General features: G+C 42.2%; 2 protein-coding genes across 6 annotated transcripts in view; both read right to left on the bottom strand.

The window, feature by feature from the left end:
• The window catches only part of PGGT1B (protein geranylgeranyltransferase type I subunit beta), a 38683-nt gene extending 33826 nt beyond the window's left edge, over nucleotides 1-4857 (bottom strand). For all 3 annotated transcript variants that reach the window (XR_008730176.1, XM_055698589.1, XM_055698590.1), the window contains exon 1: nucleotides 4413-4857. Coding sequence is in view for 2 of the 3 variants with exons in the window: in XM_055698589.1 (XP_055554564.1) it covers nucleotides 4413-4714 (302 nt within the window). In the remaining variant the exon portion in view is untranslated. The remainder of the gene's footprint in view (nucleotides 1-4412) is intronic.
• Nucleotides 4858-4918: 61 nt separating this feature from the next.
• On the bottom strand, nucleotides 4919-16324 carry CCDC112 (coiled-coil domain containing 112). 3 transcript variants are annotated; one of them, XM_055698586.1, is made up of 10 exons: nucleotides 16281-16324; nucleotides 15513-15628; nucleotides 13131-13252; nucleotides 10836-10925; nucleotides 9497-9572; nucleotides 8540-8924; nucleotides 7311-7727; nucleotides 6506-6601; nucleotides 5149-5267; nucleotides 4919-5066 (listed from the first exon to the last, which is right to left on the bottom strand). In XM_055698586.1, the coding sequence occupies exons 1-10, from the start codon at nucleotides 16305-16307 to the stop codon at nucleotides 5036-5038; spliced, it is 1479 nt and encodes a 492-aa protein (XP_055554561.1). In that variant the 5' UTR covers nucleotides 16308-16324; the 3' UTR covers nucleotides 4919-5035. The 3 variants fall into 3 exon arrangements, with proteins under 3 accessions (XP_055554561.1, XP_055554563.1, XP_055554562.1); XM_055698588.1 differs by having other exon boundaries at nucleotides 5144-5267; XM_055698587.1 differs by lacking the exon at nucleotides 16281-16324 and adding an exon at nucleotides 15975-16171.
• Nucleotides 16325-21081: the final 4757 nt, after the last annotated feature.

The raw sequence follows: 21081 nt of genomic DNA on the forward strand, positions 1-21081 counted from the left end.
AGTGTAAACTTATTCTGTAATCACTGGATTCTGAAATATGTCTCTTTACTATTCTTGTAACAAATAAAAATTCTGAATATAGAAAGCCCCAAAAAGTATGTTGCACACAAAGTTTTTTTTAAGTGGAACGAGTATCTTTTAAGACATCCGATGACTAAAAAATTGTCTTTCAAGCTGCAAAATTAATACTTCAAGGCTTATACTAACTTTTGCCATTGACCAGATCTGTGTAACCCAAACTGTCTCCGCATAATAACCATTTCAAGTAAAACTACTACTTTTATAAAAAAAAAACAACACTGTTCAGTTACAGTAAATTATTTCTTTGAAACCTTGCACATATTTTCCTATTTTCACAATTAGTAAGTTTGACAATATTTTACTGAAACTACTTAAAGACATTTTCACACCACGTTACGCAGCTAGAGCTACTTCCAACGAGGCACAAACATGCCAACTTCAGCACTAGAAACTGCTGCAAACTAGGTCCAAACCCACAAGGCTATACAGACAAGACAGACAATAAATCTCATTCATACTTAAAAATATGTATGTCAGATAAATTAATGTAAACAGTGGTTTTACATACTGTTAGGTTTCAGTTGATTCTCTGTGTTAATAGTACCAGCAGACTAAGGAACAGCCAACAGTGTGTTGGAATTCACATATGATGGGCCAGAACATCTGGCACCACTGGACATTGACAGGTCCCGATATAGCCACCTATATGCTGCATCCTTACTCTATAAGCTGTTCTGCCTCACAGAAAATTAACACACACATGTTCCAAGACTAACAATGACAATTCTTTGCAGCACCTTAGCTGACACATACCATCAAGTGTAAAAACTTTCTACATAGCAATTGCAACAGAGAGCAGCCCTTAAGACAACCCCGACGTTTGGCATAATTTTTGCTGTATCTTTTCTTCATGCCTTCTACCACTTTAGTTACTGCACATGTATTAATTTAGGAAGTCAAGTATCGAAGCTTGACGGCTGAAATTTATTTGTTAACTGACCTACTGAAAGCTTACAACATAGGTATGATTTGTATTAAGTTCCCCTCCAAGACAAGCGAGTAAAGACATTTCTGATGACAGATTCAAAGCTCTTCATCTTCAGGCATGGACAAAGACTATAGTTTCTCAGCAAAATTCAGAAAGCATCTGAAGTGACCGATTTGAGAAACTGAAGAAGCGTGCCAAAAAGGGCAGCAGGGAGCGACCTGAAAGACTTCAGAGACTAGGCGGCTTGCACTCTCCTGCAAAATGTCACAGTACTGACAATCAGTATGTACGAAACTACCAATCAGCTCACTTAAAAACTACTGTTGCTGATGCTACATGCAGTAACTACAGACAAAAATATTTATGCAGGCTTTGAGCCAGTAAGTTGAGTAACAAATGTAAGCCCAGATTTCTTTAACTTTGCATCTACTTCCTTACTGTTTGACAAATTACAGCTCAAGTCAGAGCAGCCCAGCACTCTGTGGAGAATTTCATCCTCTACACCCTGCCTGATGACAACAAATGCAGTTGTTTCTGGTGCAGTGCAGTGAGCCAAAACTAATTCACTGACAAATTATTAATTTTTTTTTAACAAGCCTCTCTTTAATTTACTTGAGTTTCCCTATCTAATTCACCATGGAACCACATAAATGCAGGAACAAGGAAAGTAAGACTAAAAGAGCAAAAGTATTTCTTTCTGCAGCAGTACCAGCTCAAGGAGGATTGCTGAACTCTTTGACCTTGAACTTGTCAAAAAGGCAAACAACAACAACAAAACACAAAAAAAGCACCTCCAAGGTGAAACTGGGGGATGACACATTTATGGTTCAATTCCGCGCTTGTTAACAGACATGTACGCACACCTGCAGAACACTGATCTAAAAATCAGTATAACAGGAGTAAAAAAACTCTGGCTGAGTAAAAACTTCACGAACTCAAAACATGCATGATTTTCAACAATGACAATTTTTATTTTAATTGAAGACTTAGACTGCTCGTTAATCAAAAACTTAGGCATCCTGTAATAGTTTCAAACTGATGGTTCCAATTTTCAGAAATCAGTTTTTTCAGTCCTGCACAGCCATTATGTACAATACATTGGGCACTGGTCATTTAATGTATTGCAATTACTATGACCACACATTAAATTTAAGCTCAGACAGCACATTAATTTCTCAAGAGTTCTCAAAACAATCTGCATTCCTGTCAGGATTATTCAGTAAGACTGGGGAAGACCACATGTAAACTAGACTCTCTGTTTCAGCTCAGTGGCAAACTGCAACAGCTTGGCATTGTAAATCACAGAACAGAAATGTCTAGGTTGACAAGGGCTTCTGGGGACCACTGATGTCACCTTCTGCAGAATGTGGGGCTTTAGATGAGAGGTCCCAAGATCCTGACAAGTCAACTGTTCAAGGGAGACTCCACCGCTTCACTGAATAACCTCTTTGTGGTTAACTGCTCTAACAGTGAAGAACATTTTTCTTATATCCAGACATTTTTCTATGAAGCACCTCACTACCATAGCCTCTTGCCCCATCACTGTGATCTCTTGTGAAAGGTGCACCTTCACCTTTCTTTGTAACTAGCTTTTCAGTAATGGGAGACTGTGATGAGATCCTCCCTCATCTTGGTTGAACAAATGCCGTTTCTTTGGCCTTTCTCCGTATGTCAGTGTGGCTAAGGTTGGCCTTTTGTGTTAGGACTCTGGTATGTCTGCGTGTTACTGTAACTCTTAATGCCTAGAAAGAGGTAAGAGTATAGCATGCCCAGACTTCCTTTTTCTGTCATTTAAAATAAACGACAAAGTACATTGAAATATCATCTAATTCTTAATGAATAATGATTTATACCTCTTGATACCAAAGACTTACACAATTTAGTTAGAAAGAACATAGAACCAGCTCCCCCCCTTTTGCTGATGTCACAAGGTCGGGAAACAAAGACAGAAAGCGAAAAGAACACTGCCATCTATGCTGTGCAAAAGATACCTTCAAGTGAGAAAGCTCTGGCCCTAAGAAGAGACAAACTGATAAAGTGTTCCAGTCCACACACACCAACAGAAAGTCAGTTGGAAGTAGGACAAAAGTAATTGTGGCAGTGGGAGATCTGGACCTATGACTCAAACAGCTCCCCCCACCCTCACCCCCCCCCCCCCCGCCTTGGGGAGTATGGTGAAAAGCATCAATAGAGCTATCTGAGATGTGTACTAATTTGCATGAAAAGTAAGAAACTTGTCATTCACTGACAGACTGGTTACAATGAGTATGCAAATACTCTATGGTATACAATGTGTACCCTTGAGTAGCTTGGTGTGCATGTTAGGAGGAAAGATCTCCCCTGCACCCAGCACTGCAATAAACGAATGTCGTCTTTCTCAACTGTCACTTATTTGGAGAGTTTTCTTGGGTACGGTATTTGTAACACTCTGAAAGGAAAATTTATAACCTTCCTTTTGAGCATTAAGTTATGTACTATTCCACACACAGTCTGGCACTATCCATACTAGTCCTTACATGTTTTTGCCAAGTTTTTGCTTGTACTCTCAACTGAAATGATGCTTGATTTAGCATGAAGATCAAAGCCGTTAAGCATTCTTCACAGCAGGACTTGCAGATTACAAAGCAAAAAGCATCCCATGCGTTTAGTGGTTCAGTAAGATACCAAACCCTCTACATATCTCGAAGTTTTTTATCAAGTGCAGCCCAAGAATCAAGTTACTGATCCTTTTGTGCCTCAGATGTAACTGACTACCTTAAGAATCTGAAATAAATGCATTCAGAAGCCATTACAGGCTTGTCATGTCAGCCTAATTCAAAGCAAGGCACATACTTCACTAGTACTTCTACATCTTCACTAGCTAGTATAAAGTTAACTATTCCTGTTACATAAACAAAAACCTTCCACATGCTGATTACAAGCTACAAAAGGCTTAAGTAATTTATTTCAAAATCGCCTTCCAGGGTGGATTAAAAGAAGCGAATCACAGGCCTGAATGTGGACTGAAAGGACCATGAGTCTCCCCTCACGGATGTCGGGGAGTTCAAGCGAGCACAGCCCAAACCCCTACACCAACACCTCTATTTTACGAGCCGTCTGCTGGTGGGCGGATCTATAGGCAGCCCTTTCCTTTGGGCCACGGCGGCCGGCACGGTGCTGAGCTGCAGCCTGCCCGCCGTCGCCTCTCCGGGGGGGAGGGGGGGTTTCCCGTCAACGCCACCGCCCGTCCGAGAGGGAAGAGCCGCCACCTCCCCGGGACGAGACGGGGCTGCGGAGCGAAATGCAACGGGCTCTGTCCCGCCTTCCCACGCCGCAGCTCGAGGGCGACGGGGGCGCGCCCACACCCCGGCCGCCAGCCCGAGGGCGACGGGGCTCGGCGGCCCCGAAGCACGGCCCCGCTAACCTGCTAGTCTCCAGGGTCGAGTAGCGCTCGGGCAGGACCTGCAGGCACCGCTGGAAGAAGCGCACATGCCGCTCCCGCAGGAATTCCAGCCGCTCCGGCTCCCCCGGGCACGGCTCCGGCTCCCCCGGGCACGGCTCCGGCTCCCCCGGGCACGGCTCCGGCTCCCCCGGGCACGGCTCCGGCTCCCCCGGGCACGGCTCCGGCTCCCCCGGGCACGGCTCCGGCTCCCCCGGGCACGGCTCCGGCTCCCCCGGGCACGGCTCCGGCTCCCCCGGGCACGGCTCCGGCTCCGCTGCCGCCATCTTGGCGCCGCCCGCGCGCGCACTCGGTCGCGCCCGGACTGCGTCGCTCGCTCCGCAGCGACGTCACCGCGGCGTGCCCCGCGCCCCGTGGGTGCGTGCGGCGGGAACCGGCGGGGAAAGGCGCTTTTGATGCACACGGGAATATGCCCTCAGGCAAACCCTGCCAGTCTGATAGGTGACGTTTCAAATCACACACACACCAAATACATGGGTAATGTACGTCATTGTGTCAAGCATGGTTTGTGACAACTCCCGAGGGCTGCAGGCCGCTTCGCAGTCAAGGAAGTCATCGCCCAGTGAGGGGGAAAGGCAGCAGCTCATCTATAACCCTTGTCTCCAGGGTGGGATAGCTCTGAAAACGAGGCAAAAAAGCATGAGGAGCTCATATATAACTGTGCCTTTGTCACGCAATGCATCCATCGTACCCACCTTACCTGTGAGGAATACGGGACTGCGGCTCCGCGGCAGATGGTGCCGTCTCCTTCATGCGTTCCTCCCAGCCCTTGGTCGGTCTGTACAGCCTGGTCTGGTCTCTGGTGACATGAATCTCGACCTCAGAGTGAAACAGACAAACCGGTCATTTTCATTGATCACAGAATGCACCACATACAGTCATTAGGCCTTCATCATATGAAGAGGCGCAGAGTAAATGAAACGCATCTGGCTAACAAGACTTTTCCCTCCACACTATCACAGGAAACAGCAGAAACGTGAAATCAGTAGAGAGGCAACAACTGCTTGCTTTCATTAAACTTCAGTAATTTAAAAGGTTAAACTCTTTAAGAACCCAAACACTGTTCCCAAAACTCTTCTGGAAGCCAGCCTGCTCATTTAACTGATGGTAGAAAACTTTAAAAACTAAAACCTACCACCCATATTGCAGCTCATCTGTATGACCTATAGGCATACATATATATACATATATGTATACATATATACATCCTCCCAGAATAAATACTGCTGGGAGGAAAATAAATACTTGCATTTGTTTTTTGTTGTTGTTGTTTTGGTTTGGTTTGGGTTGTTTGTTTTTTTCTTTTCTTCTGAACAGAAGAACTATGCCTGTTGGATTTTTGACTCCTGATAACAAACATGACTGATTATTTTTTTTCTTTGTCAACCATTTAGATAAATAAAATAATTACTTTTTAGATCCATGAGGAAAAAGGTTGTTTAACCAACCAAGCTGCACACACCTCAGATTAAAACAAAAAAAAAAGGTAAGTTACTGTATGGGGCCCGGCTGAGCCGCGCCGCAGCCCTCGTAGGGCCGTGCTTGTACTGGTAGCTAGAAGGGTGCTGATAACACAGCGGTGTTCTGGCCACTGCTGGGCAGCGTCCCACAGCAGCAGGGCTGTTCTCTGACCTTCCCCCCTTCACCAGTGGGCTGGGGGTGGGCAAGACCTTGGGAGGGGACACAGCCAGGACAGCTGACCCAAAGTGACCAATGCAATATTCCACACCATACGACATCGGCTCAGATACAAAAGCTAAGAGAAAGGAGGAGGAAGCGGGGGCATTTGTTATTTGGGGTGTTTGTGTTCTGGAGCAACTGCTACAGGTACTGAAGCCCTGCTTCCCGGGACGTGGCAGAACATCACCTACTGATGGGAAGTAGAGATTAACATCTTCTGTTTTCCTTAGCTTCCGTGTGCGTGACTTATATCTTGACCCACAAGGTTATTTTCCATCTTCTTTTCTCCCCCGCCCCACCCTGTTTTGCTGATGCAGGAAGTGACAGAGTGGCTTGGTGGGCACCTGGAATCCAGCCAAGGTCAACCCACCGGTTACCTTCTCTCTTAACTTTGCCAATCTTTTTTCTTTTTCTTGTTTCTCTACTTCTTTAGCTTGCTTTTGTAGAATCCTTAGCTCCAGTTTATGTAGATCCTGAAACATATAACAAATGTAAAAGCAAGCTTTCTTTGGAAGTAAAACAAGCTCTCTGAAAGTACATGTGCAGGTTTTTCACATCTAAATTTTTTTTTTGTCTTTACATTATTTTGTCATAGTACAGAATAAATTTACACTACTTGCTATCACTTGTCCTGCATAAATGATAGTTACAGTTTTGGTAAAAAAAATGGATTATAGTAGTTGAAGAATCTCTGCTTATAAGAATTATATATATAAATGTGAATGCTGACAATAATATCAGTTCTCCAATAACCAGATTTACATAGATATAGGATCTAACTTGACCTTACAGCTAGTGAAACCTGCAGGACATTGAAACATCTCTTTATTTCATGTGTGGCTAGAACAACAAGGTCTTCCGACTTTTTCTGTAGCATGGAGAGCAATGCAGCCCAAGCTGTTTTTCCCCAAACATTTTCACATTAAACTAAATAAAACCACTTCTATATGTAGAAATAAACATGTGGCTTGAATCATCCTGACATTAGAGGAAAAGGAACATCTTGTCTAAAATAGTTTCATAGTGTTTCTTGTATGTAACAGATGCTGTTATATCATAGTGAATCAAAAATAGATTTACATGAATGAAACTTAGATGTTATAAAGTGTTTAACAGATTATATTGTAGGAGGAAGCAGACATATTTCAAAGAATGTGCACAAATGGATATGTAATTACGCACACGCTCTTGAAACTTAGTTATTTCTTCTGCAGCAATTCTCTTCCTTTCCTTCTTTTCAGCTTCCTCTCTCTTCTCCTTTTCAAGCTTTTCAAGTTTCTCCTTTTCTTTCTTCTGCAGGGTGTATCTTTCCAACAGTAACTTAATGTGGCATTGACGCTGGCATTCTTTTTGTTGCTTTTTCTCCTTCTCTTCTTCGATTTTCAGTTGTGATGCTTGCTCCATTGCAAATGCTATTGCTTTCTGTTTCTTCCATGCTTCAGTTGCTGTTTTTTGTCTTTTTCTTTCTTTTTCCACCTTTTGCTTCTGAGCTTCTTCATGCTGTAGCCATTCTTCCTTGAGCATTTTTTCTGATTTCTTTTTCTCCTTCAAGTTTCCTTCTTTTTCTTGCTGCTGCTTTTCTTTCCACTTCCTAATTGACTGCAAGAGAATACCAGGGGGAAAAAAAGGGTCTTCATGAAAATTCCACACATTCCCATTGACTAAGTCAGATGAAAACATACCTTCCAAGGACACAAACCACATATAAGAATTAAAAGTCTGCCAAGGGCAAAACTTAAGGCAATGAAGCACCTACGGCTGCTTTCTCACAGTATTTTTCCCCTATTTTATGGATCACACAGGCAGGTTTAATACATGAATGCTAAAATTATTTAAGTTATGGCATTCATACTAACTTTGGGTAGTTGCGAATGTTAGCGCAATATGCTTTTTTTAATGCAATCATATTTCAGGTCTTCATTTTTTTTCTTCAAGTTAAAAAATCCACCTACTATTTTATAACTCTGTCAGTGTATTTTTTATCACTCAGATACAGTTCTGGAAGAAATCATAATTCTGTATGTCAGTATGGCATATGTATACTACCCCTACAGTGGGACAGACTTAAGGACAGATGCCACAAAGACTGCAGTTTCACACAGGATCACTTAATGCTCTGGGATTGGCATATAAATTGCTGGACTGTTGCCACCAAAAGCATTTATAATATACTTTGGCAATACACAGTCCATTTCAGTGTGTTGTTAAGTCTGTGCTTATTGGTAATTCTTCAAGACAAATATTTTTGGCAAATTGTGGATGCTAAGGACTTCAGTTGTATACCATCAACTATAATAGAAATCCACCTAGCACCACCACCAGCGAGGCAAATACAAAAATAAGATATATATACATTTAAAAAATAAGTCCTTTTTCTTAAAGTTACAAAAACCCTAGATGGGTTATTTTACCTCTTTCTTTCTTTCCTGTAAAATTAGAAATTCTTGATACCATTTGTCATGCTGTTCAATATCCTTTTTTGTTCTTCCACAGAGATACCCAAGGGCTTCATCCATGTAAGACAGCCTTCCTTTGTGTTTTGTCCATACTTTCAGAAAATTTTGGTGATCATAATCATCCCAGCCTCCTTGCCGTCCTCCTGTTCGCTGAAGAAATCTTTCAAACTCTACTACTTCTTCAGGTAGATGATTTTCCAGTGTTTCACCAACTGAGGCCCTGGGTGATAGTAATTTCAGAACTTTTTCTGTTGTTGAGCTGCCTGATGCCCACACTTTTCTCTCAAAGACACTGAGCTCATTAATGGCAGTTTTTTCCTCCTTTAAAAGCTGTTCATATCTGAAAAGAGAACAAACACTGAAATGTAAGAAAAAAATTCAGTATTCATTGTACATTCACCAAAAATGAATTCTGGAATTGTTCAATGCCAGACAAAATCTATTCTTCAAAGATTAAGAACTGAAAGGATAGCACAAATGGCAGCACGATTGTAATGATCCCATAAAAAAGTACTACACAATCAGAATTAAGTTACCCTTTTAATGAAAGCACACATTTATGGCACTTAAACAACTAACTCAATCCCCTCCTGATACCAGCAGAGAGAAAGGGGGGGTGGGGGGCACCCACATAAAAACCAAAAACACAGCAACAACAAAACCCCCACAATGTCATCTTCAGCCTTTCTCATAAGCAAATTATTCTTATACTGGATCACTCCAATAGCTATATAAACAGCTAAAAGGCTGTTTATCAAGATTCTAACATTGATAGCTTGAGTTTTGATTTACATACCACAGGATCACTAGCAAAATAATAAATCAAAAGAACAGTTTACTTGATTAATGCAAAGTTTTCATTGTGTCTTATGAAAGCACTTTCTCTTGTAGCTGAAGTACGTCTAAACATACGTTTGCCTCTGTTCCTCTTTAAAAGCACTGATTGCATTTTCAACTTCTTCCATCATTTCCTTGAGCCTGTCAACAACTAAAAAGGAAAAGAAGAAACAAGCATATAACTTCAGAAGTCTGTAATATTTACCACTAATTCAGCATTATCCAGAAATGTAGGCAGTTGCAGAGACTTATAGGACACTTTTAATTCAGTCTACAAAAAAAGCATGCATTTCCATCCTAAACACATTGCCTTAGAAGACAGGCTCTCATTTAGTCAAAATGTGTGATTTCACAGTGATTTAGCTAACTAGATGCAAATGCCAGTATAAATGTTTATTTCCATTAAACAAGTCTGATTCTGAGTAACGTTCAACTGTTGCACAACATAAGACAGCCTTATCCTAAAAACTTTCCACTTTTGTTTTTTTGTAACAATGCAGGTAGTGACTTAAGAAGTACACGCAAATTTTTCATTTATACCAGGCTGTAGCAATCCTATTTAACATACTTTTACAAAGCTGACAAAGAAACATCAAAGACTTTGTCCTGTATTGTCAGCATGCTGTAGCCCTGATACGAAGAAAGACAGTAAGACAGCTGCTAGAGAAGATATATTTTGCAATGGTAGAAAAAAGTTTTAAAAACTGTTTTGAAATGAGCATATCTCTACGGACATATATTAAACACATAGTTTAACTAACCTGGCTTTAGAAGATAATAAACTAAATTAATACAGTTACATCATCAAAAACTTAGTTCAGCTTTCATGCCTTGTTAGTTCTCAGTATCTTTGCTGACAGCTTAAAAACATAATGTATTTTTTTATAGAATAGACACTGAAGAAATGACATGAGACTTACTTTAGTTAGCATCAGAAAGCCCTTTCAGTGCCTATTTTCCAAAAGTTTCAAAACAACCCAATGGGATGAGTTGTTTCAGCACTTTTCATAGAATATTCCAACTCACGCTTCAAGTCATGTGGATGGCTAGAAATAAGTTCCCTGTTGACACCACTCTGTGACCTCTTACCAGATGAAAGGGAGCTATATCTGAATGGCACTAGAATACTAACTTTATTTTACATAAGGCAAAGAGTTACATAGATAAAATACCTGGTTTTCAACAGCCTAAAGAAACAAACCAACACCACTTCTAAGACAGAGGAATTTTCTCTGTTTCCACACAGACTGCACAATCTTTCACCATTTCTTAAACTTCTGTGTTCTTCCCTTCCCAGATTTCTGGCAAAGCAGACTGGAGGAGTATCCCAAGTCTGCAGCAGGTTCACAAGCCCAGCTATGCAAGAAATCTATCTACAGGGAAAAATGTTTTTAAATCTGTCATCACAACTTACATCCTGGGGTAGGCTTCACATCTTTTAATTGTTGCTGAAGTGTCTTCACATTATTTTGTATTTTTGACAGCTGCTCCAGGATTTTAGCTCCTGTCAAACAAAAAATAAAGTGCTGATAGTTCTAACAGTTTATTTGTGTATTAAATTCAATACAAGAACAAGGGCAATAAGTGTCCAAAATAAACCGGGGATTTCATCTAAGCAGGGACACGAATTCTGTTCCATCATAAGAAACGGCTGTAACACTAAGCTTTTTAACATGACTGTAACTGCATGTAGCTGACTGCACAGGTCATGTACCTCCCCACACGGTGGCAACAGATTTTAAAATTAGTAGCTCTTATTTCTAATGGGGTCAACAGGATAGTCATATCTAGATTAGATCAGTTTGATATGGTTATTTGTTTTTCAAAACCTTTTATCAGGTGACTAGAATTTGGAGAATATTGCCTACGCAGATGACAACTCATCTAGAATTTTGACAGAGACTCTGACCTAGGCTTCAAAACACTCATCAATTAAAAGAAAGCAAATTTGGGAAGCGTATGTGAATGTACTACTTCGGCAAAAATTTATTTATTTGCTGTATTAACTAAAGTAGAATCAATGTTTCCATGTACTCCACGCATGCATGCACTTATTTGCTTTGTTACCACTTGGCTTCTCCTACGTCCATAAATACGATACTGATGAAGATGTAGTTCTGGATACATCTTAGGTACTAAGGAGCTGGATCTTCTGTCCTAAAAGATTAGGTTTAAGGAAGGGGTAGCAGAGTCCAAGACTTAAATGTAATAAAACGCAGCTACGTCATCACCCTACTAGTTCCTGCTGAGACCACAGAGAGCGTAAAAGCACATAGATCGTGCCGAAAGACCTTAAACATAGTAAATGGGAAGTTTGGGGGTTGTAGTACACACCCTAAAAGATCATATGCTAACACTCCTTCACATGTCACACGCAGTGCCTTACGCCTCTCATCTCTGTCCTCTTTACTATCTCACACCAGTATCTCCATCCATACTTCCAAGATCCTTTCTTACCCCTGTAAAATTTTCTGAACTTTTTATCTTAGTCATTCTTCAGTAATACTTAAATTTCTTAAGGATTGCAAGATGTAAAGGATATGATAAGTTTTCTTAATTAAAAGATGCACATTAGGACACATACACATTTGTAAGGCAAGTATGTTTTTAGTTATCTTTACATGTCCTTTCCTTTCTTCAACTTATTTTGTTTTGATCTTCTGTATCAGAAGGCATAGAATAGTTTATTTGATTACTTTGGAAAGAATGTAGGTACTGTGACCAGGGAGTCCCATTTTTTCCCTGGAGTACTTACTTGGTTCATAAACGGAACAGATACTGTAGGTCAGGCTGTTCACCATCTCACAGGACCATTTAGACTATTAACATTTATTACCGATGAATTTGAAAAATGCAAACATAGAACTCTTTAGAAATACATTTAAAGGCAGCAATTAGTGAGTGAAAACTTCTGTAGCAGCAAATGTATATTTCTTGTACTTTAGATAGACTACATTAGATCTTGAAATATACACACAAAATTGATTCAAAGTTTCCAAAACAGTAACTTTCCACCAAAGTTGTTGTGAGTGGTATCAGATACATTCAGGATTAGAAGAAAACAGTTAAGGACATGGAAGGCCCAAAATGTTTATGCTTCTGAGTTTTGCAAGTGAATTGTGGAAGTCTTCTTTATAAGCAGTACACATGGTAAAGTACTACACTTTTATCAGCATCTGCCTTCCACCTGAGCTAGTCTCTCTGTACTACTGATTATGAAACCATTTAAACAATCAGTAAAGTAAAAAAAAGCAAAAAAAAAACCCTAAATAAGACCCCACTTACAGCAGGAGGGGGCCTGGGAAGAGGACCACAAGGAACAATCAGTTAGTTGAAAGGAATGTGCTCCAGCTTGTGGGTCACAAGGCCTGGTGATAAGGGACATGAGAAAGTCCCTGTTTCTGTACCCTTCAGTAATAAGTATCAAGTTGAGACTATACAAGGAATAAGGCGGTTGGTTTGTCAGCTTGCCCAAGGAAGTGGTGCAAGAACTGCAGACATTGTTGTCTTTAAGTGTTGCGGAATTGCTAAATAGCTAGCGTGAGATCTTTGCGCGAGTTGCCACACAGTTATAGAATAAGCAAGTTTTTGGACCAATCAGAATAAGATGTAACAATTGCCTGTGTGTATATAATCATGATATTAGGCTAATTAAAGTGACATTTGCTTGCATCAAGCTGCGTCCCGTCTCTCAATCGCGGCAACTTACTTTCAGTTTTCCTGCTGACAGTCATGCTATGTTCCAGTTCCTTTAGCATGCTGTATTCTACCCTGAAATTACTCCTCCTATTGTAAAGATGTCCATTTTTTCCTTTTTCTATATTTGCAAGCCTGGAAAAAAAGGTTGCCATTCTGAGTAAGACATAAAGAGTTAGCAAAGCCCCAAGATTTCCCGGTGTTAGTATCCACCTGAGGCTGTGTCAACAGGGCTGTCTTAGATTTTATACAAATCACCGGTTTGTTCCTCCAGCTGTTTTCAAGGACAATCTTTCTACAGTTAAAAGACTACACACCAAAGTAACTCAAGAATGTGAAGAAGTCAACAAGGGAATTACTTTGCTGGCAGGCAGTGGTTCACATGCTGAAATGGCCTGAAACTTCATCTGTACGCTTACTATCTGGCAGCCTTTTGACAATTGCCGTTGGAAAGCGCAGGGATAGACAGGCTGTATTAATGCAGTTACACACATAGATGGAGCCCCACCACTGACAAAACAAGTACATTCCCTCAGCCTTAACACTAGTCAACTAGTACCAGTGCAACTGAAAATTCAACTTAATTACAGTTAAATAACTTTGGTATTAAAGATATTAAAGCCGCTACCTTACTTGCTGACTGTTTTATGTACAGTACAGAGAGCTACAGGTGACTTATACTTTCTTACTAAGGTCTGAAGCTTCAGAGCACAACTCCAAGCAGGATGTGCTTTCCCTTACTACAACCAGGCAGTATACTAAGGTTTGACTTACAGAACAGCACATGCAAAACGACTGCAGTCCTGAGGACACTGGTGCCAGAGTAGAGACATCTGGCAGGTTTCCCAACGATAAGCAGATCTACCGACAGCCCAAGAAACTCTCTCAGTAGTAGCCTGGTTCTTCAGCTGACTGTTGCTACTATATGGTTCAAACTCCTATACAGTGCAGTTTATGGTTCACTGTTTAAATACGTTGCTGTCCATGGGAATTCACAGACCAGACCCAAGTGCTAAATCTCCCCACATGGTGCACCAGAAGCCTTCAAAGCACAACAGAAGGACAATGTGCCATAGTTAAATGGCATACCTTGTTTGAAGCTGCATAGGAATGTCTACATTATCCATCAGTCAATTTTTGAGACATAACCCAGGATCCAGAATAACCAAGGAGAAGCTTGATTAGCCAGACAGTGTAAAACACTGCTGTGAGACTTAAGTGTCACTATTTATTCAGTATTCATAACTACAAAGCTCTCCTTCAGCCAGGTGGCTATACCAGCTTTTCCTCATAAAGTTCATCCATTTCAGAGGAAACTTCCCTGTTCTTTCAGCTGCCAGTGTAGTTACAGCACTTAGTCAAGATGAGGGGAAACAGATTTAAATCACTTTCATGTTCAAGCTGTCTTGAACCCCAACTGTACAAAGCAGTGGCCTAGATATTCCAGGTGAAGTGCTTTCAGTGTTCTCTGAGGAAGCTGTTGTAATGCTGCTTGTCCCAGCTGGCAACTAAGCTCCACACAGCCACTCGCTCCCTCCCCCCACGAGTGGGATGGGGAAGAGAATCAGAAGGGTAAAAGTGAGAAAACTCATGGGTTGAGATGAAGAAAGTTTAATAGGTAAAGCAAAAACCACACAAGCAAAGCAAAACAAAGCAGGGCTCCATAACATGTAACAGTTACTTGGGAAGACAAATACTGTAACTCCCCACATCCCCCTGTTTCCTTCTTCCCCAGCTTTATATACTGAGCATGATGTCACATCATATGGTATGGAATATCCCTTTGGGTAGTTCAGATCAGCTGTCCTGGCTGTCTCCCCTCCAATCTTCTTGTACCCCTCCGGCCCTCTTGCTGGCAGGGCCTGAGAAACTGAGAAGTCCTTGACTGAGTGTAAACATCACCTAGCAACAACTAAAACCATGAGTATATTATCAACATTATTCCCACACCAAATCCAAAGCACAGCGCTGCACCAACTGTTAAGAAGAAAATTAACTCTACCCCACCTGAAACCAGGCCAGTGCTGCAATTCCCCTTTTGGTGGTATGTCTTAAGGGCTTTAGGTCCTTAGAAGGGTAAGCACAGCTGAGCAGAAAAACTGAGAACTCAGTTATGCCACGTGCACTTTAATTTCTGCGCATCTAGTGCAGCAGTGGCTTACCAAAGAAGATGACTGACGAAAGTCCAAATGGTAATTACAACAACAGGGCATTCTGGAGCTCATGAGCCCATCCTGAACTCCTGCAACCACCACAATAATGTGCCTGAGCTCACTGGAGCTCAAAAAGAAATCTTAGCCTAAAGGTTTCATTACCATAACTTCTTACTTTGAACCTTGGGTTATAACCTCCAGAACAGCATGAAAATATACTTATGATTAAGTGTTTAACTTACTGAGTTTTTAGCTTTTCTGCAGTTCTTACAAATTCAACTTTTTTAGCTTGTGCAGCTTTCATCTTCCAGTTCTGAAACTGTCGACCAGCACCTGCAGTACTGGAACAGCTGTCATTCTGTGCATAACAAAATCAAGTGTTACTGAAAAACAGTATTTATTTTTTAATCACTCATTACTTTTAAGCAGACAACACCACAGTGCAGAGTAACAGCATTACTTCAGTTTTATACCTGTGCATTTCAACTAATTTTAAGCCACGCAGGTGTAAAACTAGTGATGGCAAGCTGATGACTGTATACAAAAACGCATTTTTCAACAGAAAAATGGAGAGTGCAGACAGGCTGCTCACCATGCCGCAGCACCAAGCCCGGGCAGCGGCTCTGCCTCAGAGCCATCACCCCTGATGGCTCGGTCACCCACCTGCCTGACCACCGGCATGTGATCTACACTAAGTGGATTACCCCCATTTCATCTTGTCCGAGAAAAGCCGTTGCTTAACTTCTGAAAAAATGCGTAATAACTCCTGCAAACTGCCAACTCTTAGATTCGCAGCAGCCCCGAGCATCCTTAACACAACCACTGCTCCGAACGCGGATGAGGAAGCCGCCTGCTCAGGTTGCAAAGCTGCCATTTTGAGGCCGGCCCCACAAACCCGCGCTGTTCCCACAGGTGTACATTTAACGTTTACCCCTACAACTCACACCAGGCAGGAGCCCCCCCTTGGGCCCACACGGCGGGACCCCGGCCGACCGCCACGCGGCCTTTACCTGCCGCTGCCGGGCGGACGCCGCCATGTTGACGGCGGCCCCGGCGGCGCCTCGCCCCGCCCCGCCGGGGGTGCTGAGGGGCGGCCGGCGCCGCGCCCGGCGTGTCGTCGGTGCAAGCGTCCTGAAATCCTGGGATTTCGACAGGAAAAAGGCGTGCTTTAGGCGCAGAGGGTCTGCCCGGCGTTGTCCGAGCCGGGCAGTGCGTGTGTGAGGCGAGCGGCCGCCTGGGAGGGGGAAGTGCTCAGCGGCTGCCGGCGGCCGCGGCGGTGTGGGTGTGGGGCGGTGAAAGGCCTCGAAGGCCCCACGCTCTTGTCCGGTGCTGGCAGAGCCCCGTGAGTTGTCTTGAAATTCAGGGGCCGCGGGCTGGGCATTGCATGCTGGCGTCCCGGCACGGTCACCCGCGGCAGAGCCAGTGGGCAGTGGGCCTGGCTGGCGGGCTGCTGAGGAGCCATGCCCGCAGGGATGCGTCAAACCTGTAGGGTGGCACCCTGGCCTGCTCTTCTAAGGTTAATTGTTAATTGGGAAGAGCCGTGTATGGCTGTAAGTTGACTATGACCGATTAACTGTCTTGCCTATATGACTTAACACTTTTTTTGCCCTTTCTAAATTAACAGAGCACGCTTGCTAATGGGCCTGGTTTCATTTATCCTCATTAACCTGAGAGAAAATAAGGAGTTTCGCATTATTCCATACATTTTTGGGACTCTCAAGATACTGTTTTTCACTCACATATACCAATCAAACTTTTAATGAGTTGCCAGTTAGCATTTCTGCAGAATAGAAATAATCTTATTCATGCAGTGGCAGTTCTAGCTAAAGAGATTCTACCAACTGGTGTTTTCCCAGCTGCAGAGCACAAAAGCATCCACAGATGCTAAACAAATGGCCTAAGCTGAGGGCATTTTGTTGCCTAATTGATGTTTTTAAGAGCACTTTCCTGATATATTTTTCTTCTATATGTTATGACTGTGCTTACATTTGATTTCTTTGTATTTACTGAATAGGAATTAACAAGTAAAGGAGAACATTTCAAAACCTGAAAATAGTAATCAGCATAAATTAAGGAAGATTGTTCTCACAGATTGCTACCTGAAATGGCTTGTAAAAGTATTTTCTCCACAGCAGTCTTTCAAAATTGTCTTTGTCTTGTCCATTACGATTGGACGCCAGAGAAAAAACTGTCTTCTAGAACTTGTTTGCATTTGCTTTCCTTTGGTGACTGTCAGCACTTCCAAAGTTTCCACTGGTAACTGGTCAGCACAGCTCCACAGCAAGCACCTGTTTTCAACAAGCATTTTAGCAAGGTGACTCCAGTCATGGTGTAATTCAGATACTGTTACATAGTTCACCAATTTCTGAATGGTCAATCTGTGTACTCATGAGTTACTCAGAATCCTGAGGACTTTACAGGGATGCCCTAGAAACCATGTGCAGAGATATTTCAGGTATTGGAGCAGGGCTAGGCTTGGCTAGTTCTGGGTCTGAACACTGGGGGAGGTCAAGCATCGAGCTGTATAAAGATGAACCCTGGCTTTCAGCTGGGCCAGAATGTTACTTCATTCTCTCTGTGGAGCAGGACTCATCTAAGCCAAGATATGCCTGTGGTGGGTTGGTGTTGGCTAGCCACCAGGTGCCCACCAAACTCCTGTATCACTCTCCCTCCTCAGCAGGACAGGGGGAGAAAATAAGATTAAAACCTCGTGGGTTGAGGTAAAGGCAGTTTAATGAATAAAAGCAAAGGCTGAACCCAGAAGCAAAGGAAAGCAAAAAGGTTCATTCTCCTCTTCCCATCAGCAGGTGATGGCCAGCCACTTACTGGGAAGTATTGTCACAGTACATGTAGCGGTTGCTTTAGGAGGCAAACACTTTAATAACAAATGCCCCCCCCCCCCCCCCCCCCCCTTTACTCTTAGCTTTTATTGCTGAGCATGACATCATATGGTATGGAATATCCCTTTGGTCAGTTTGGGTCAGCTGTCCCAGCTGTGTTCCCTCCAGCCTCTTGCCCTGGGCCTTAAGAGGGGTGGTGCTGGAGAGACAGCCCTGATGCTGTGTGAGCGCTGATCAGCCATAGCCCAGACACTGGAGCGCTTATCAGCACTGTTCTAGCTACAAACACAAGCAGAGCTATATGTGGACTGCAGTGGGGAATGTTGACTCCATTCCAGCCAGGCCATGTACAATGCCACAACTGTTGAGTGGCCTCTGTGTCCCTTTTGTAAACAGGTAATCTAGACCCAGAAGAAACAAGGCAGATGATTACATAGGGTAATCCTGACCTCTCCCACATTTTTTTCTCGCTTCATTTGGTGTTTGAAGTTATTAAATCATGGACTACTGTGTATGATGTTCTTCATAAAATCTTTCAAGATTTTGCACAAAACTAAAGCATGGAAATATACAGAGAAAAAATAAAGCTGTTAAAATTTAGAGGAATTGGGTATACATAGAACAAAACCCCTCAAATAACATAAAAAGCCCTGTTAACCTGGGAGGTGTAATGCTAGCAATTGAAGAACTGATCACAGCAGCATATTTTCTTTATGAAAGAGGCCTCATCTGTCACCGTATTAGTTCAGCAGTACCTCCCATTTCCCTGAAACCTTCCAAGTCAAATAGAGAAAAAGAACTGCACAGTAACATCATATTCCTGTACATGAGATCCTTGAGGAGGAAACCACCTGTCTTACCAGGAGGCATAAGCATCCACTCACTGGATGCAAATCTTTCTAAGTAGATGTTTCTCTTCAGAGTGGTGGTGTTTGTTTTTGTTTTTTTTTTTTTTTAATCGGTGCTTTATCTCTGCATCCTCAACGGGAATGCACTAGGGCAGTTGTAAAGTATCAAGCAGGAAAGACAGCCAGCATTAGAGGAGCAAACTGGAAGTGGTTTAAAAGAGAAAGAGTAAACTGATGGTCAATAAAAATCACCGCCTTTAACCCTATGAATACAACTATCCACTTGTGAAGACATTCATAAAATTGTCTAGTTAGCCTATAAAAGCACCCAGTTGCTGCTAACAACATAGGCTTTCCTTGTATTTTTGTTTCTGAAAACGATGTCTCCATTCTAGCCTAGCCTCAGACTCATGTGTCAGAATAGAATATAAAAAAAATGGAAGCAGGTGCAAAAAATAGCAGTTACAGGTACATAGATGGTATGTGCTTATTCTGGGGTGCTGTAATAATGCACTCTGGTGGGGGATAAACAGAGCAGGGAGGGCACCTGATAGGTACACCGGCAGTAAATGCGGTAGTGCAGATGCAAGCAGCGTTGGTATTTCTGCGCTGTGAAAGCAGTCTGCTTTCACCTCTTCAGTTTCTGTCCACCAGGTGTCATCTGAGAAGCACCTGATAGCTACTAAAGGCCTAGATTCTGTATTTTTCCTTTCTAGAAACCAACAGTAAACTTTTACTGTCTACAGGTAACTTGGCCTGCATTCAGCCCTTTGACTGTCTATGAAGCCCTCTTTACAGGATGATCGTACCTGGCCCCATCAGCTCCCCTTTATTTCATGGGGTCAGAGAGTGGTCATTGCTTCTCCCTTTCTCTCCAGAGAACAATTATCTCCAGAGAACGGTCCTGGAGTGCTAGCAGCTCTGACAGCCTAGACATGCAAAGATTTGTTGCTTTGCAGCCACACCCCAGTGTCAGTGTCCTCCAGTACCTTCTGCCAGTGCCTGACTTGGCCCAGATGCTGAGGAACTCCAGGCTAGACAGAAGATCCCTTTTCTGTTCCCCACGAGTGCCTATTCCACTCACCCTAACTCATTTTTGAATAAAGCTGTGCTTGGCTTTCATGTTTTGTTCTGTGTAGAAGGCAACTCCAAAGAAACTAAAAGCACAAGATATAGAAAGAGGCCTGGAGTCAGTTGCTTAGCTTTTGTAAATGCTTGCAGAAGAATATAGATATTAGGTATATAAAAAAGCTGTATTCATAATGGCCATAGGAACATCTGCTCTTCTAAACTACCATCTCCTTTCCTTTCTGTAAAACACACATTATGTCTTTCAAGAAAGTAAACCTTTATTTGAATCCTGATTCAAGTCCAGATTTCACACTAGAAGTGGAAGGCCAGAAGGGAAATGAAAAAACTTAACAAATCCGTGTGACAAATTCAGGTGTTCCAAATGAACACATCATTTTAGCGTTCTTCACTCCTGATTTATAAGTGTAAATGACAACTGAATCTGAGGTCTTAATAATTCATCCCATTCCTTCCTTTTTCCTCCAATTCCTTCCTTCTGTTTTTTCCATTCTCTAAAATTTCCTCATGTATTTTCACATCATCTTCCATTCTCGGCTCTTCTTGTTCATCTCCCTTTCCTGTTATAAAAGGAGAAAAAAAAAAAAAGAAAATGGTTCCTGCAAATGTACTTGAAATAAACAAAGAAAAAGAGATTGAAGGCAGGCCAGTAAAACACAAATGTTTTCTAATGTATTACTTAAGCCTCAAAGGTTTTCTTAAAATCGTTCTGAATGTGATGAAGGTGATAGTCTTAAGTTCATGTCCCAGTCTTCCAAAATTCCTTCCTTCTTAGGTCTGGCAAGCAGAGGACAGAAATGTGCTCTGGCAAAATTACAGAAAGTTTTAGTTTTGGCCAAACCTTAACACAGCAAAAAGTTGGATGCTGTCCCTGGTACGCATTTGTATATTCAATCAACAACCTTAGCAGCTGCTTGTGTTTGAAACTGGCACACTGCATAGGTCACACTGCTGACAGCATCAGTCATGCTGGGGCTTCAAGACCTTATTCAGCAGCTGTCTCTGCCACTTTTTCATCATGAGTTTTTAATTTA

The sequence above is a fragment of the Falco cherrug genome, chromosome Z (assembly GCF_023634085.1).
Source record: "Falco cherrug isolate bFalChe1 chromosome Z, bFalChe1.pri, whole genome shotgun sequence".
Lineage (NCBI taxonomy): Eukaryota > Metazoa > Chordata > Aves > Falconiformes > Falconidae > Falco > Falco cherrug.

Bases quoted from the DNA above. Each gene is read 5' to 3' on its own strand.
- CCDC112 (XM_055698586.1), bottom strand. From the start codon at position 16,307: ATGGCGGCGTCCGCCCGGCAGCGGCAG. The intron at 8,925-9,496 runs GTATGTTTAGAC...TTCTCTTTTCAG, and splicing joins AAAGAGGAACAGAGGCAAAC to ATATGAACAGCTTTTAAAGG. The intron at 5,268-6,505 runs GTAACCGGTGGG...TTTCACTCTGAG, and splicing joins TGGCAAAGTTAAGAGAGAAG to GTCGAGATTCATGTCACCAG.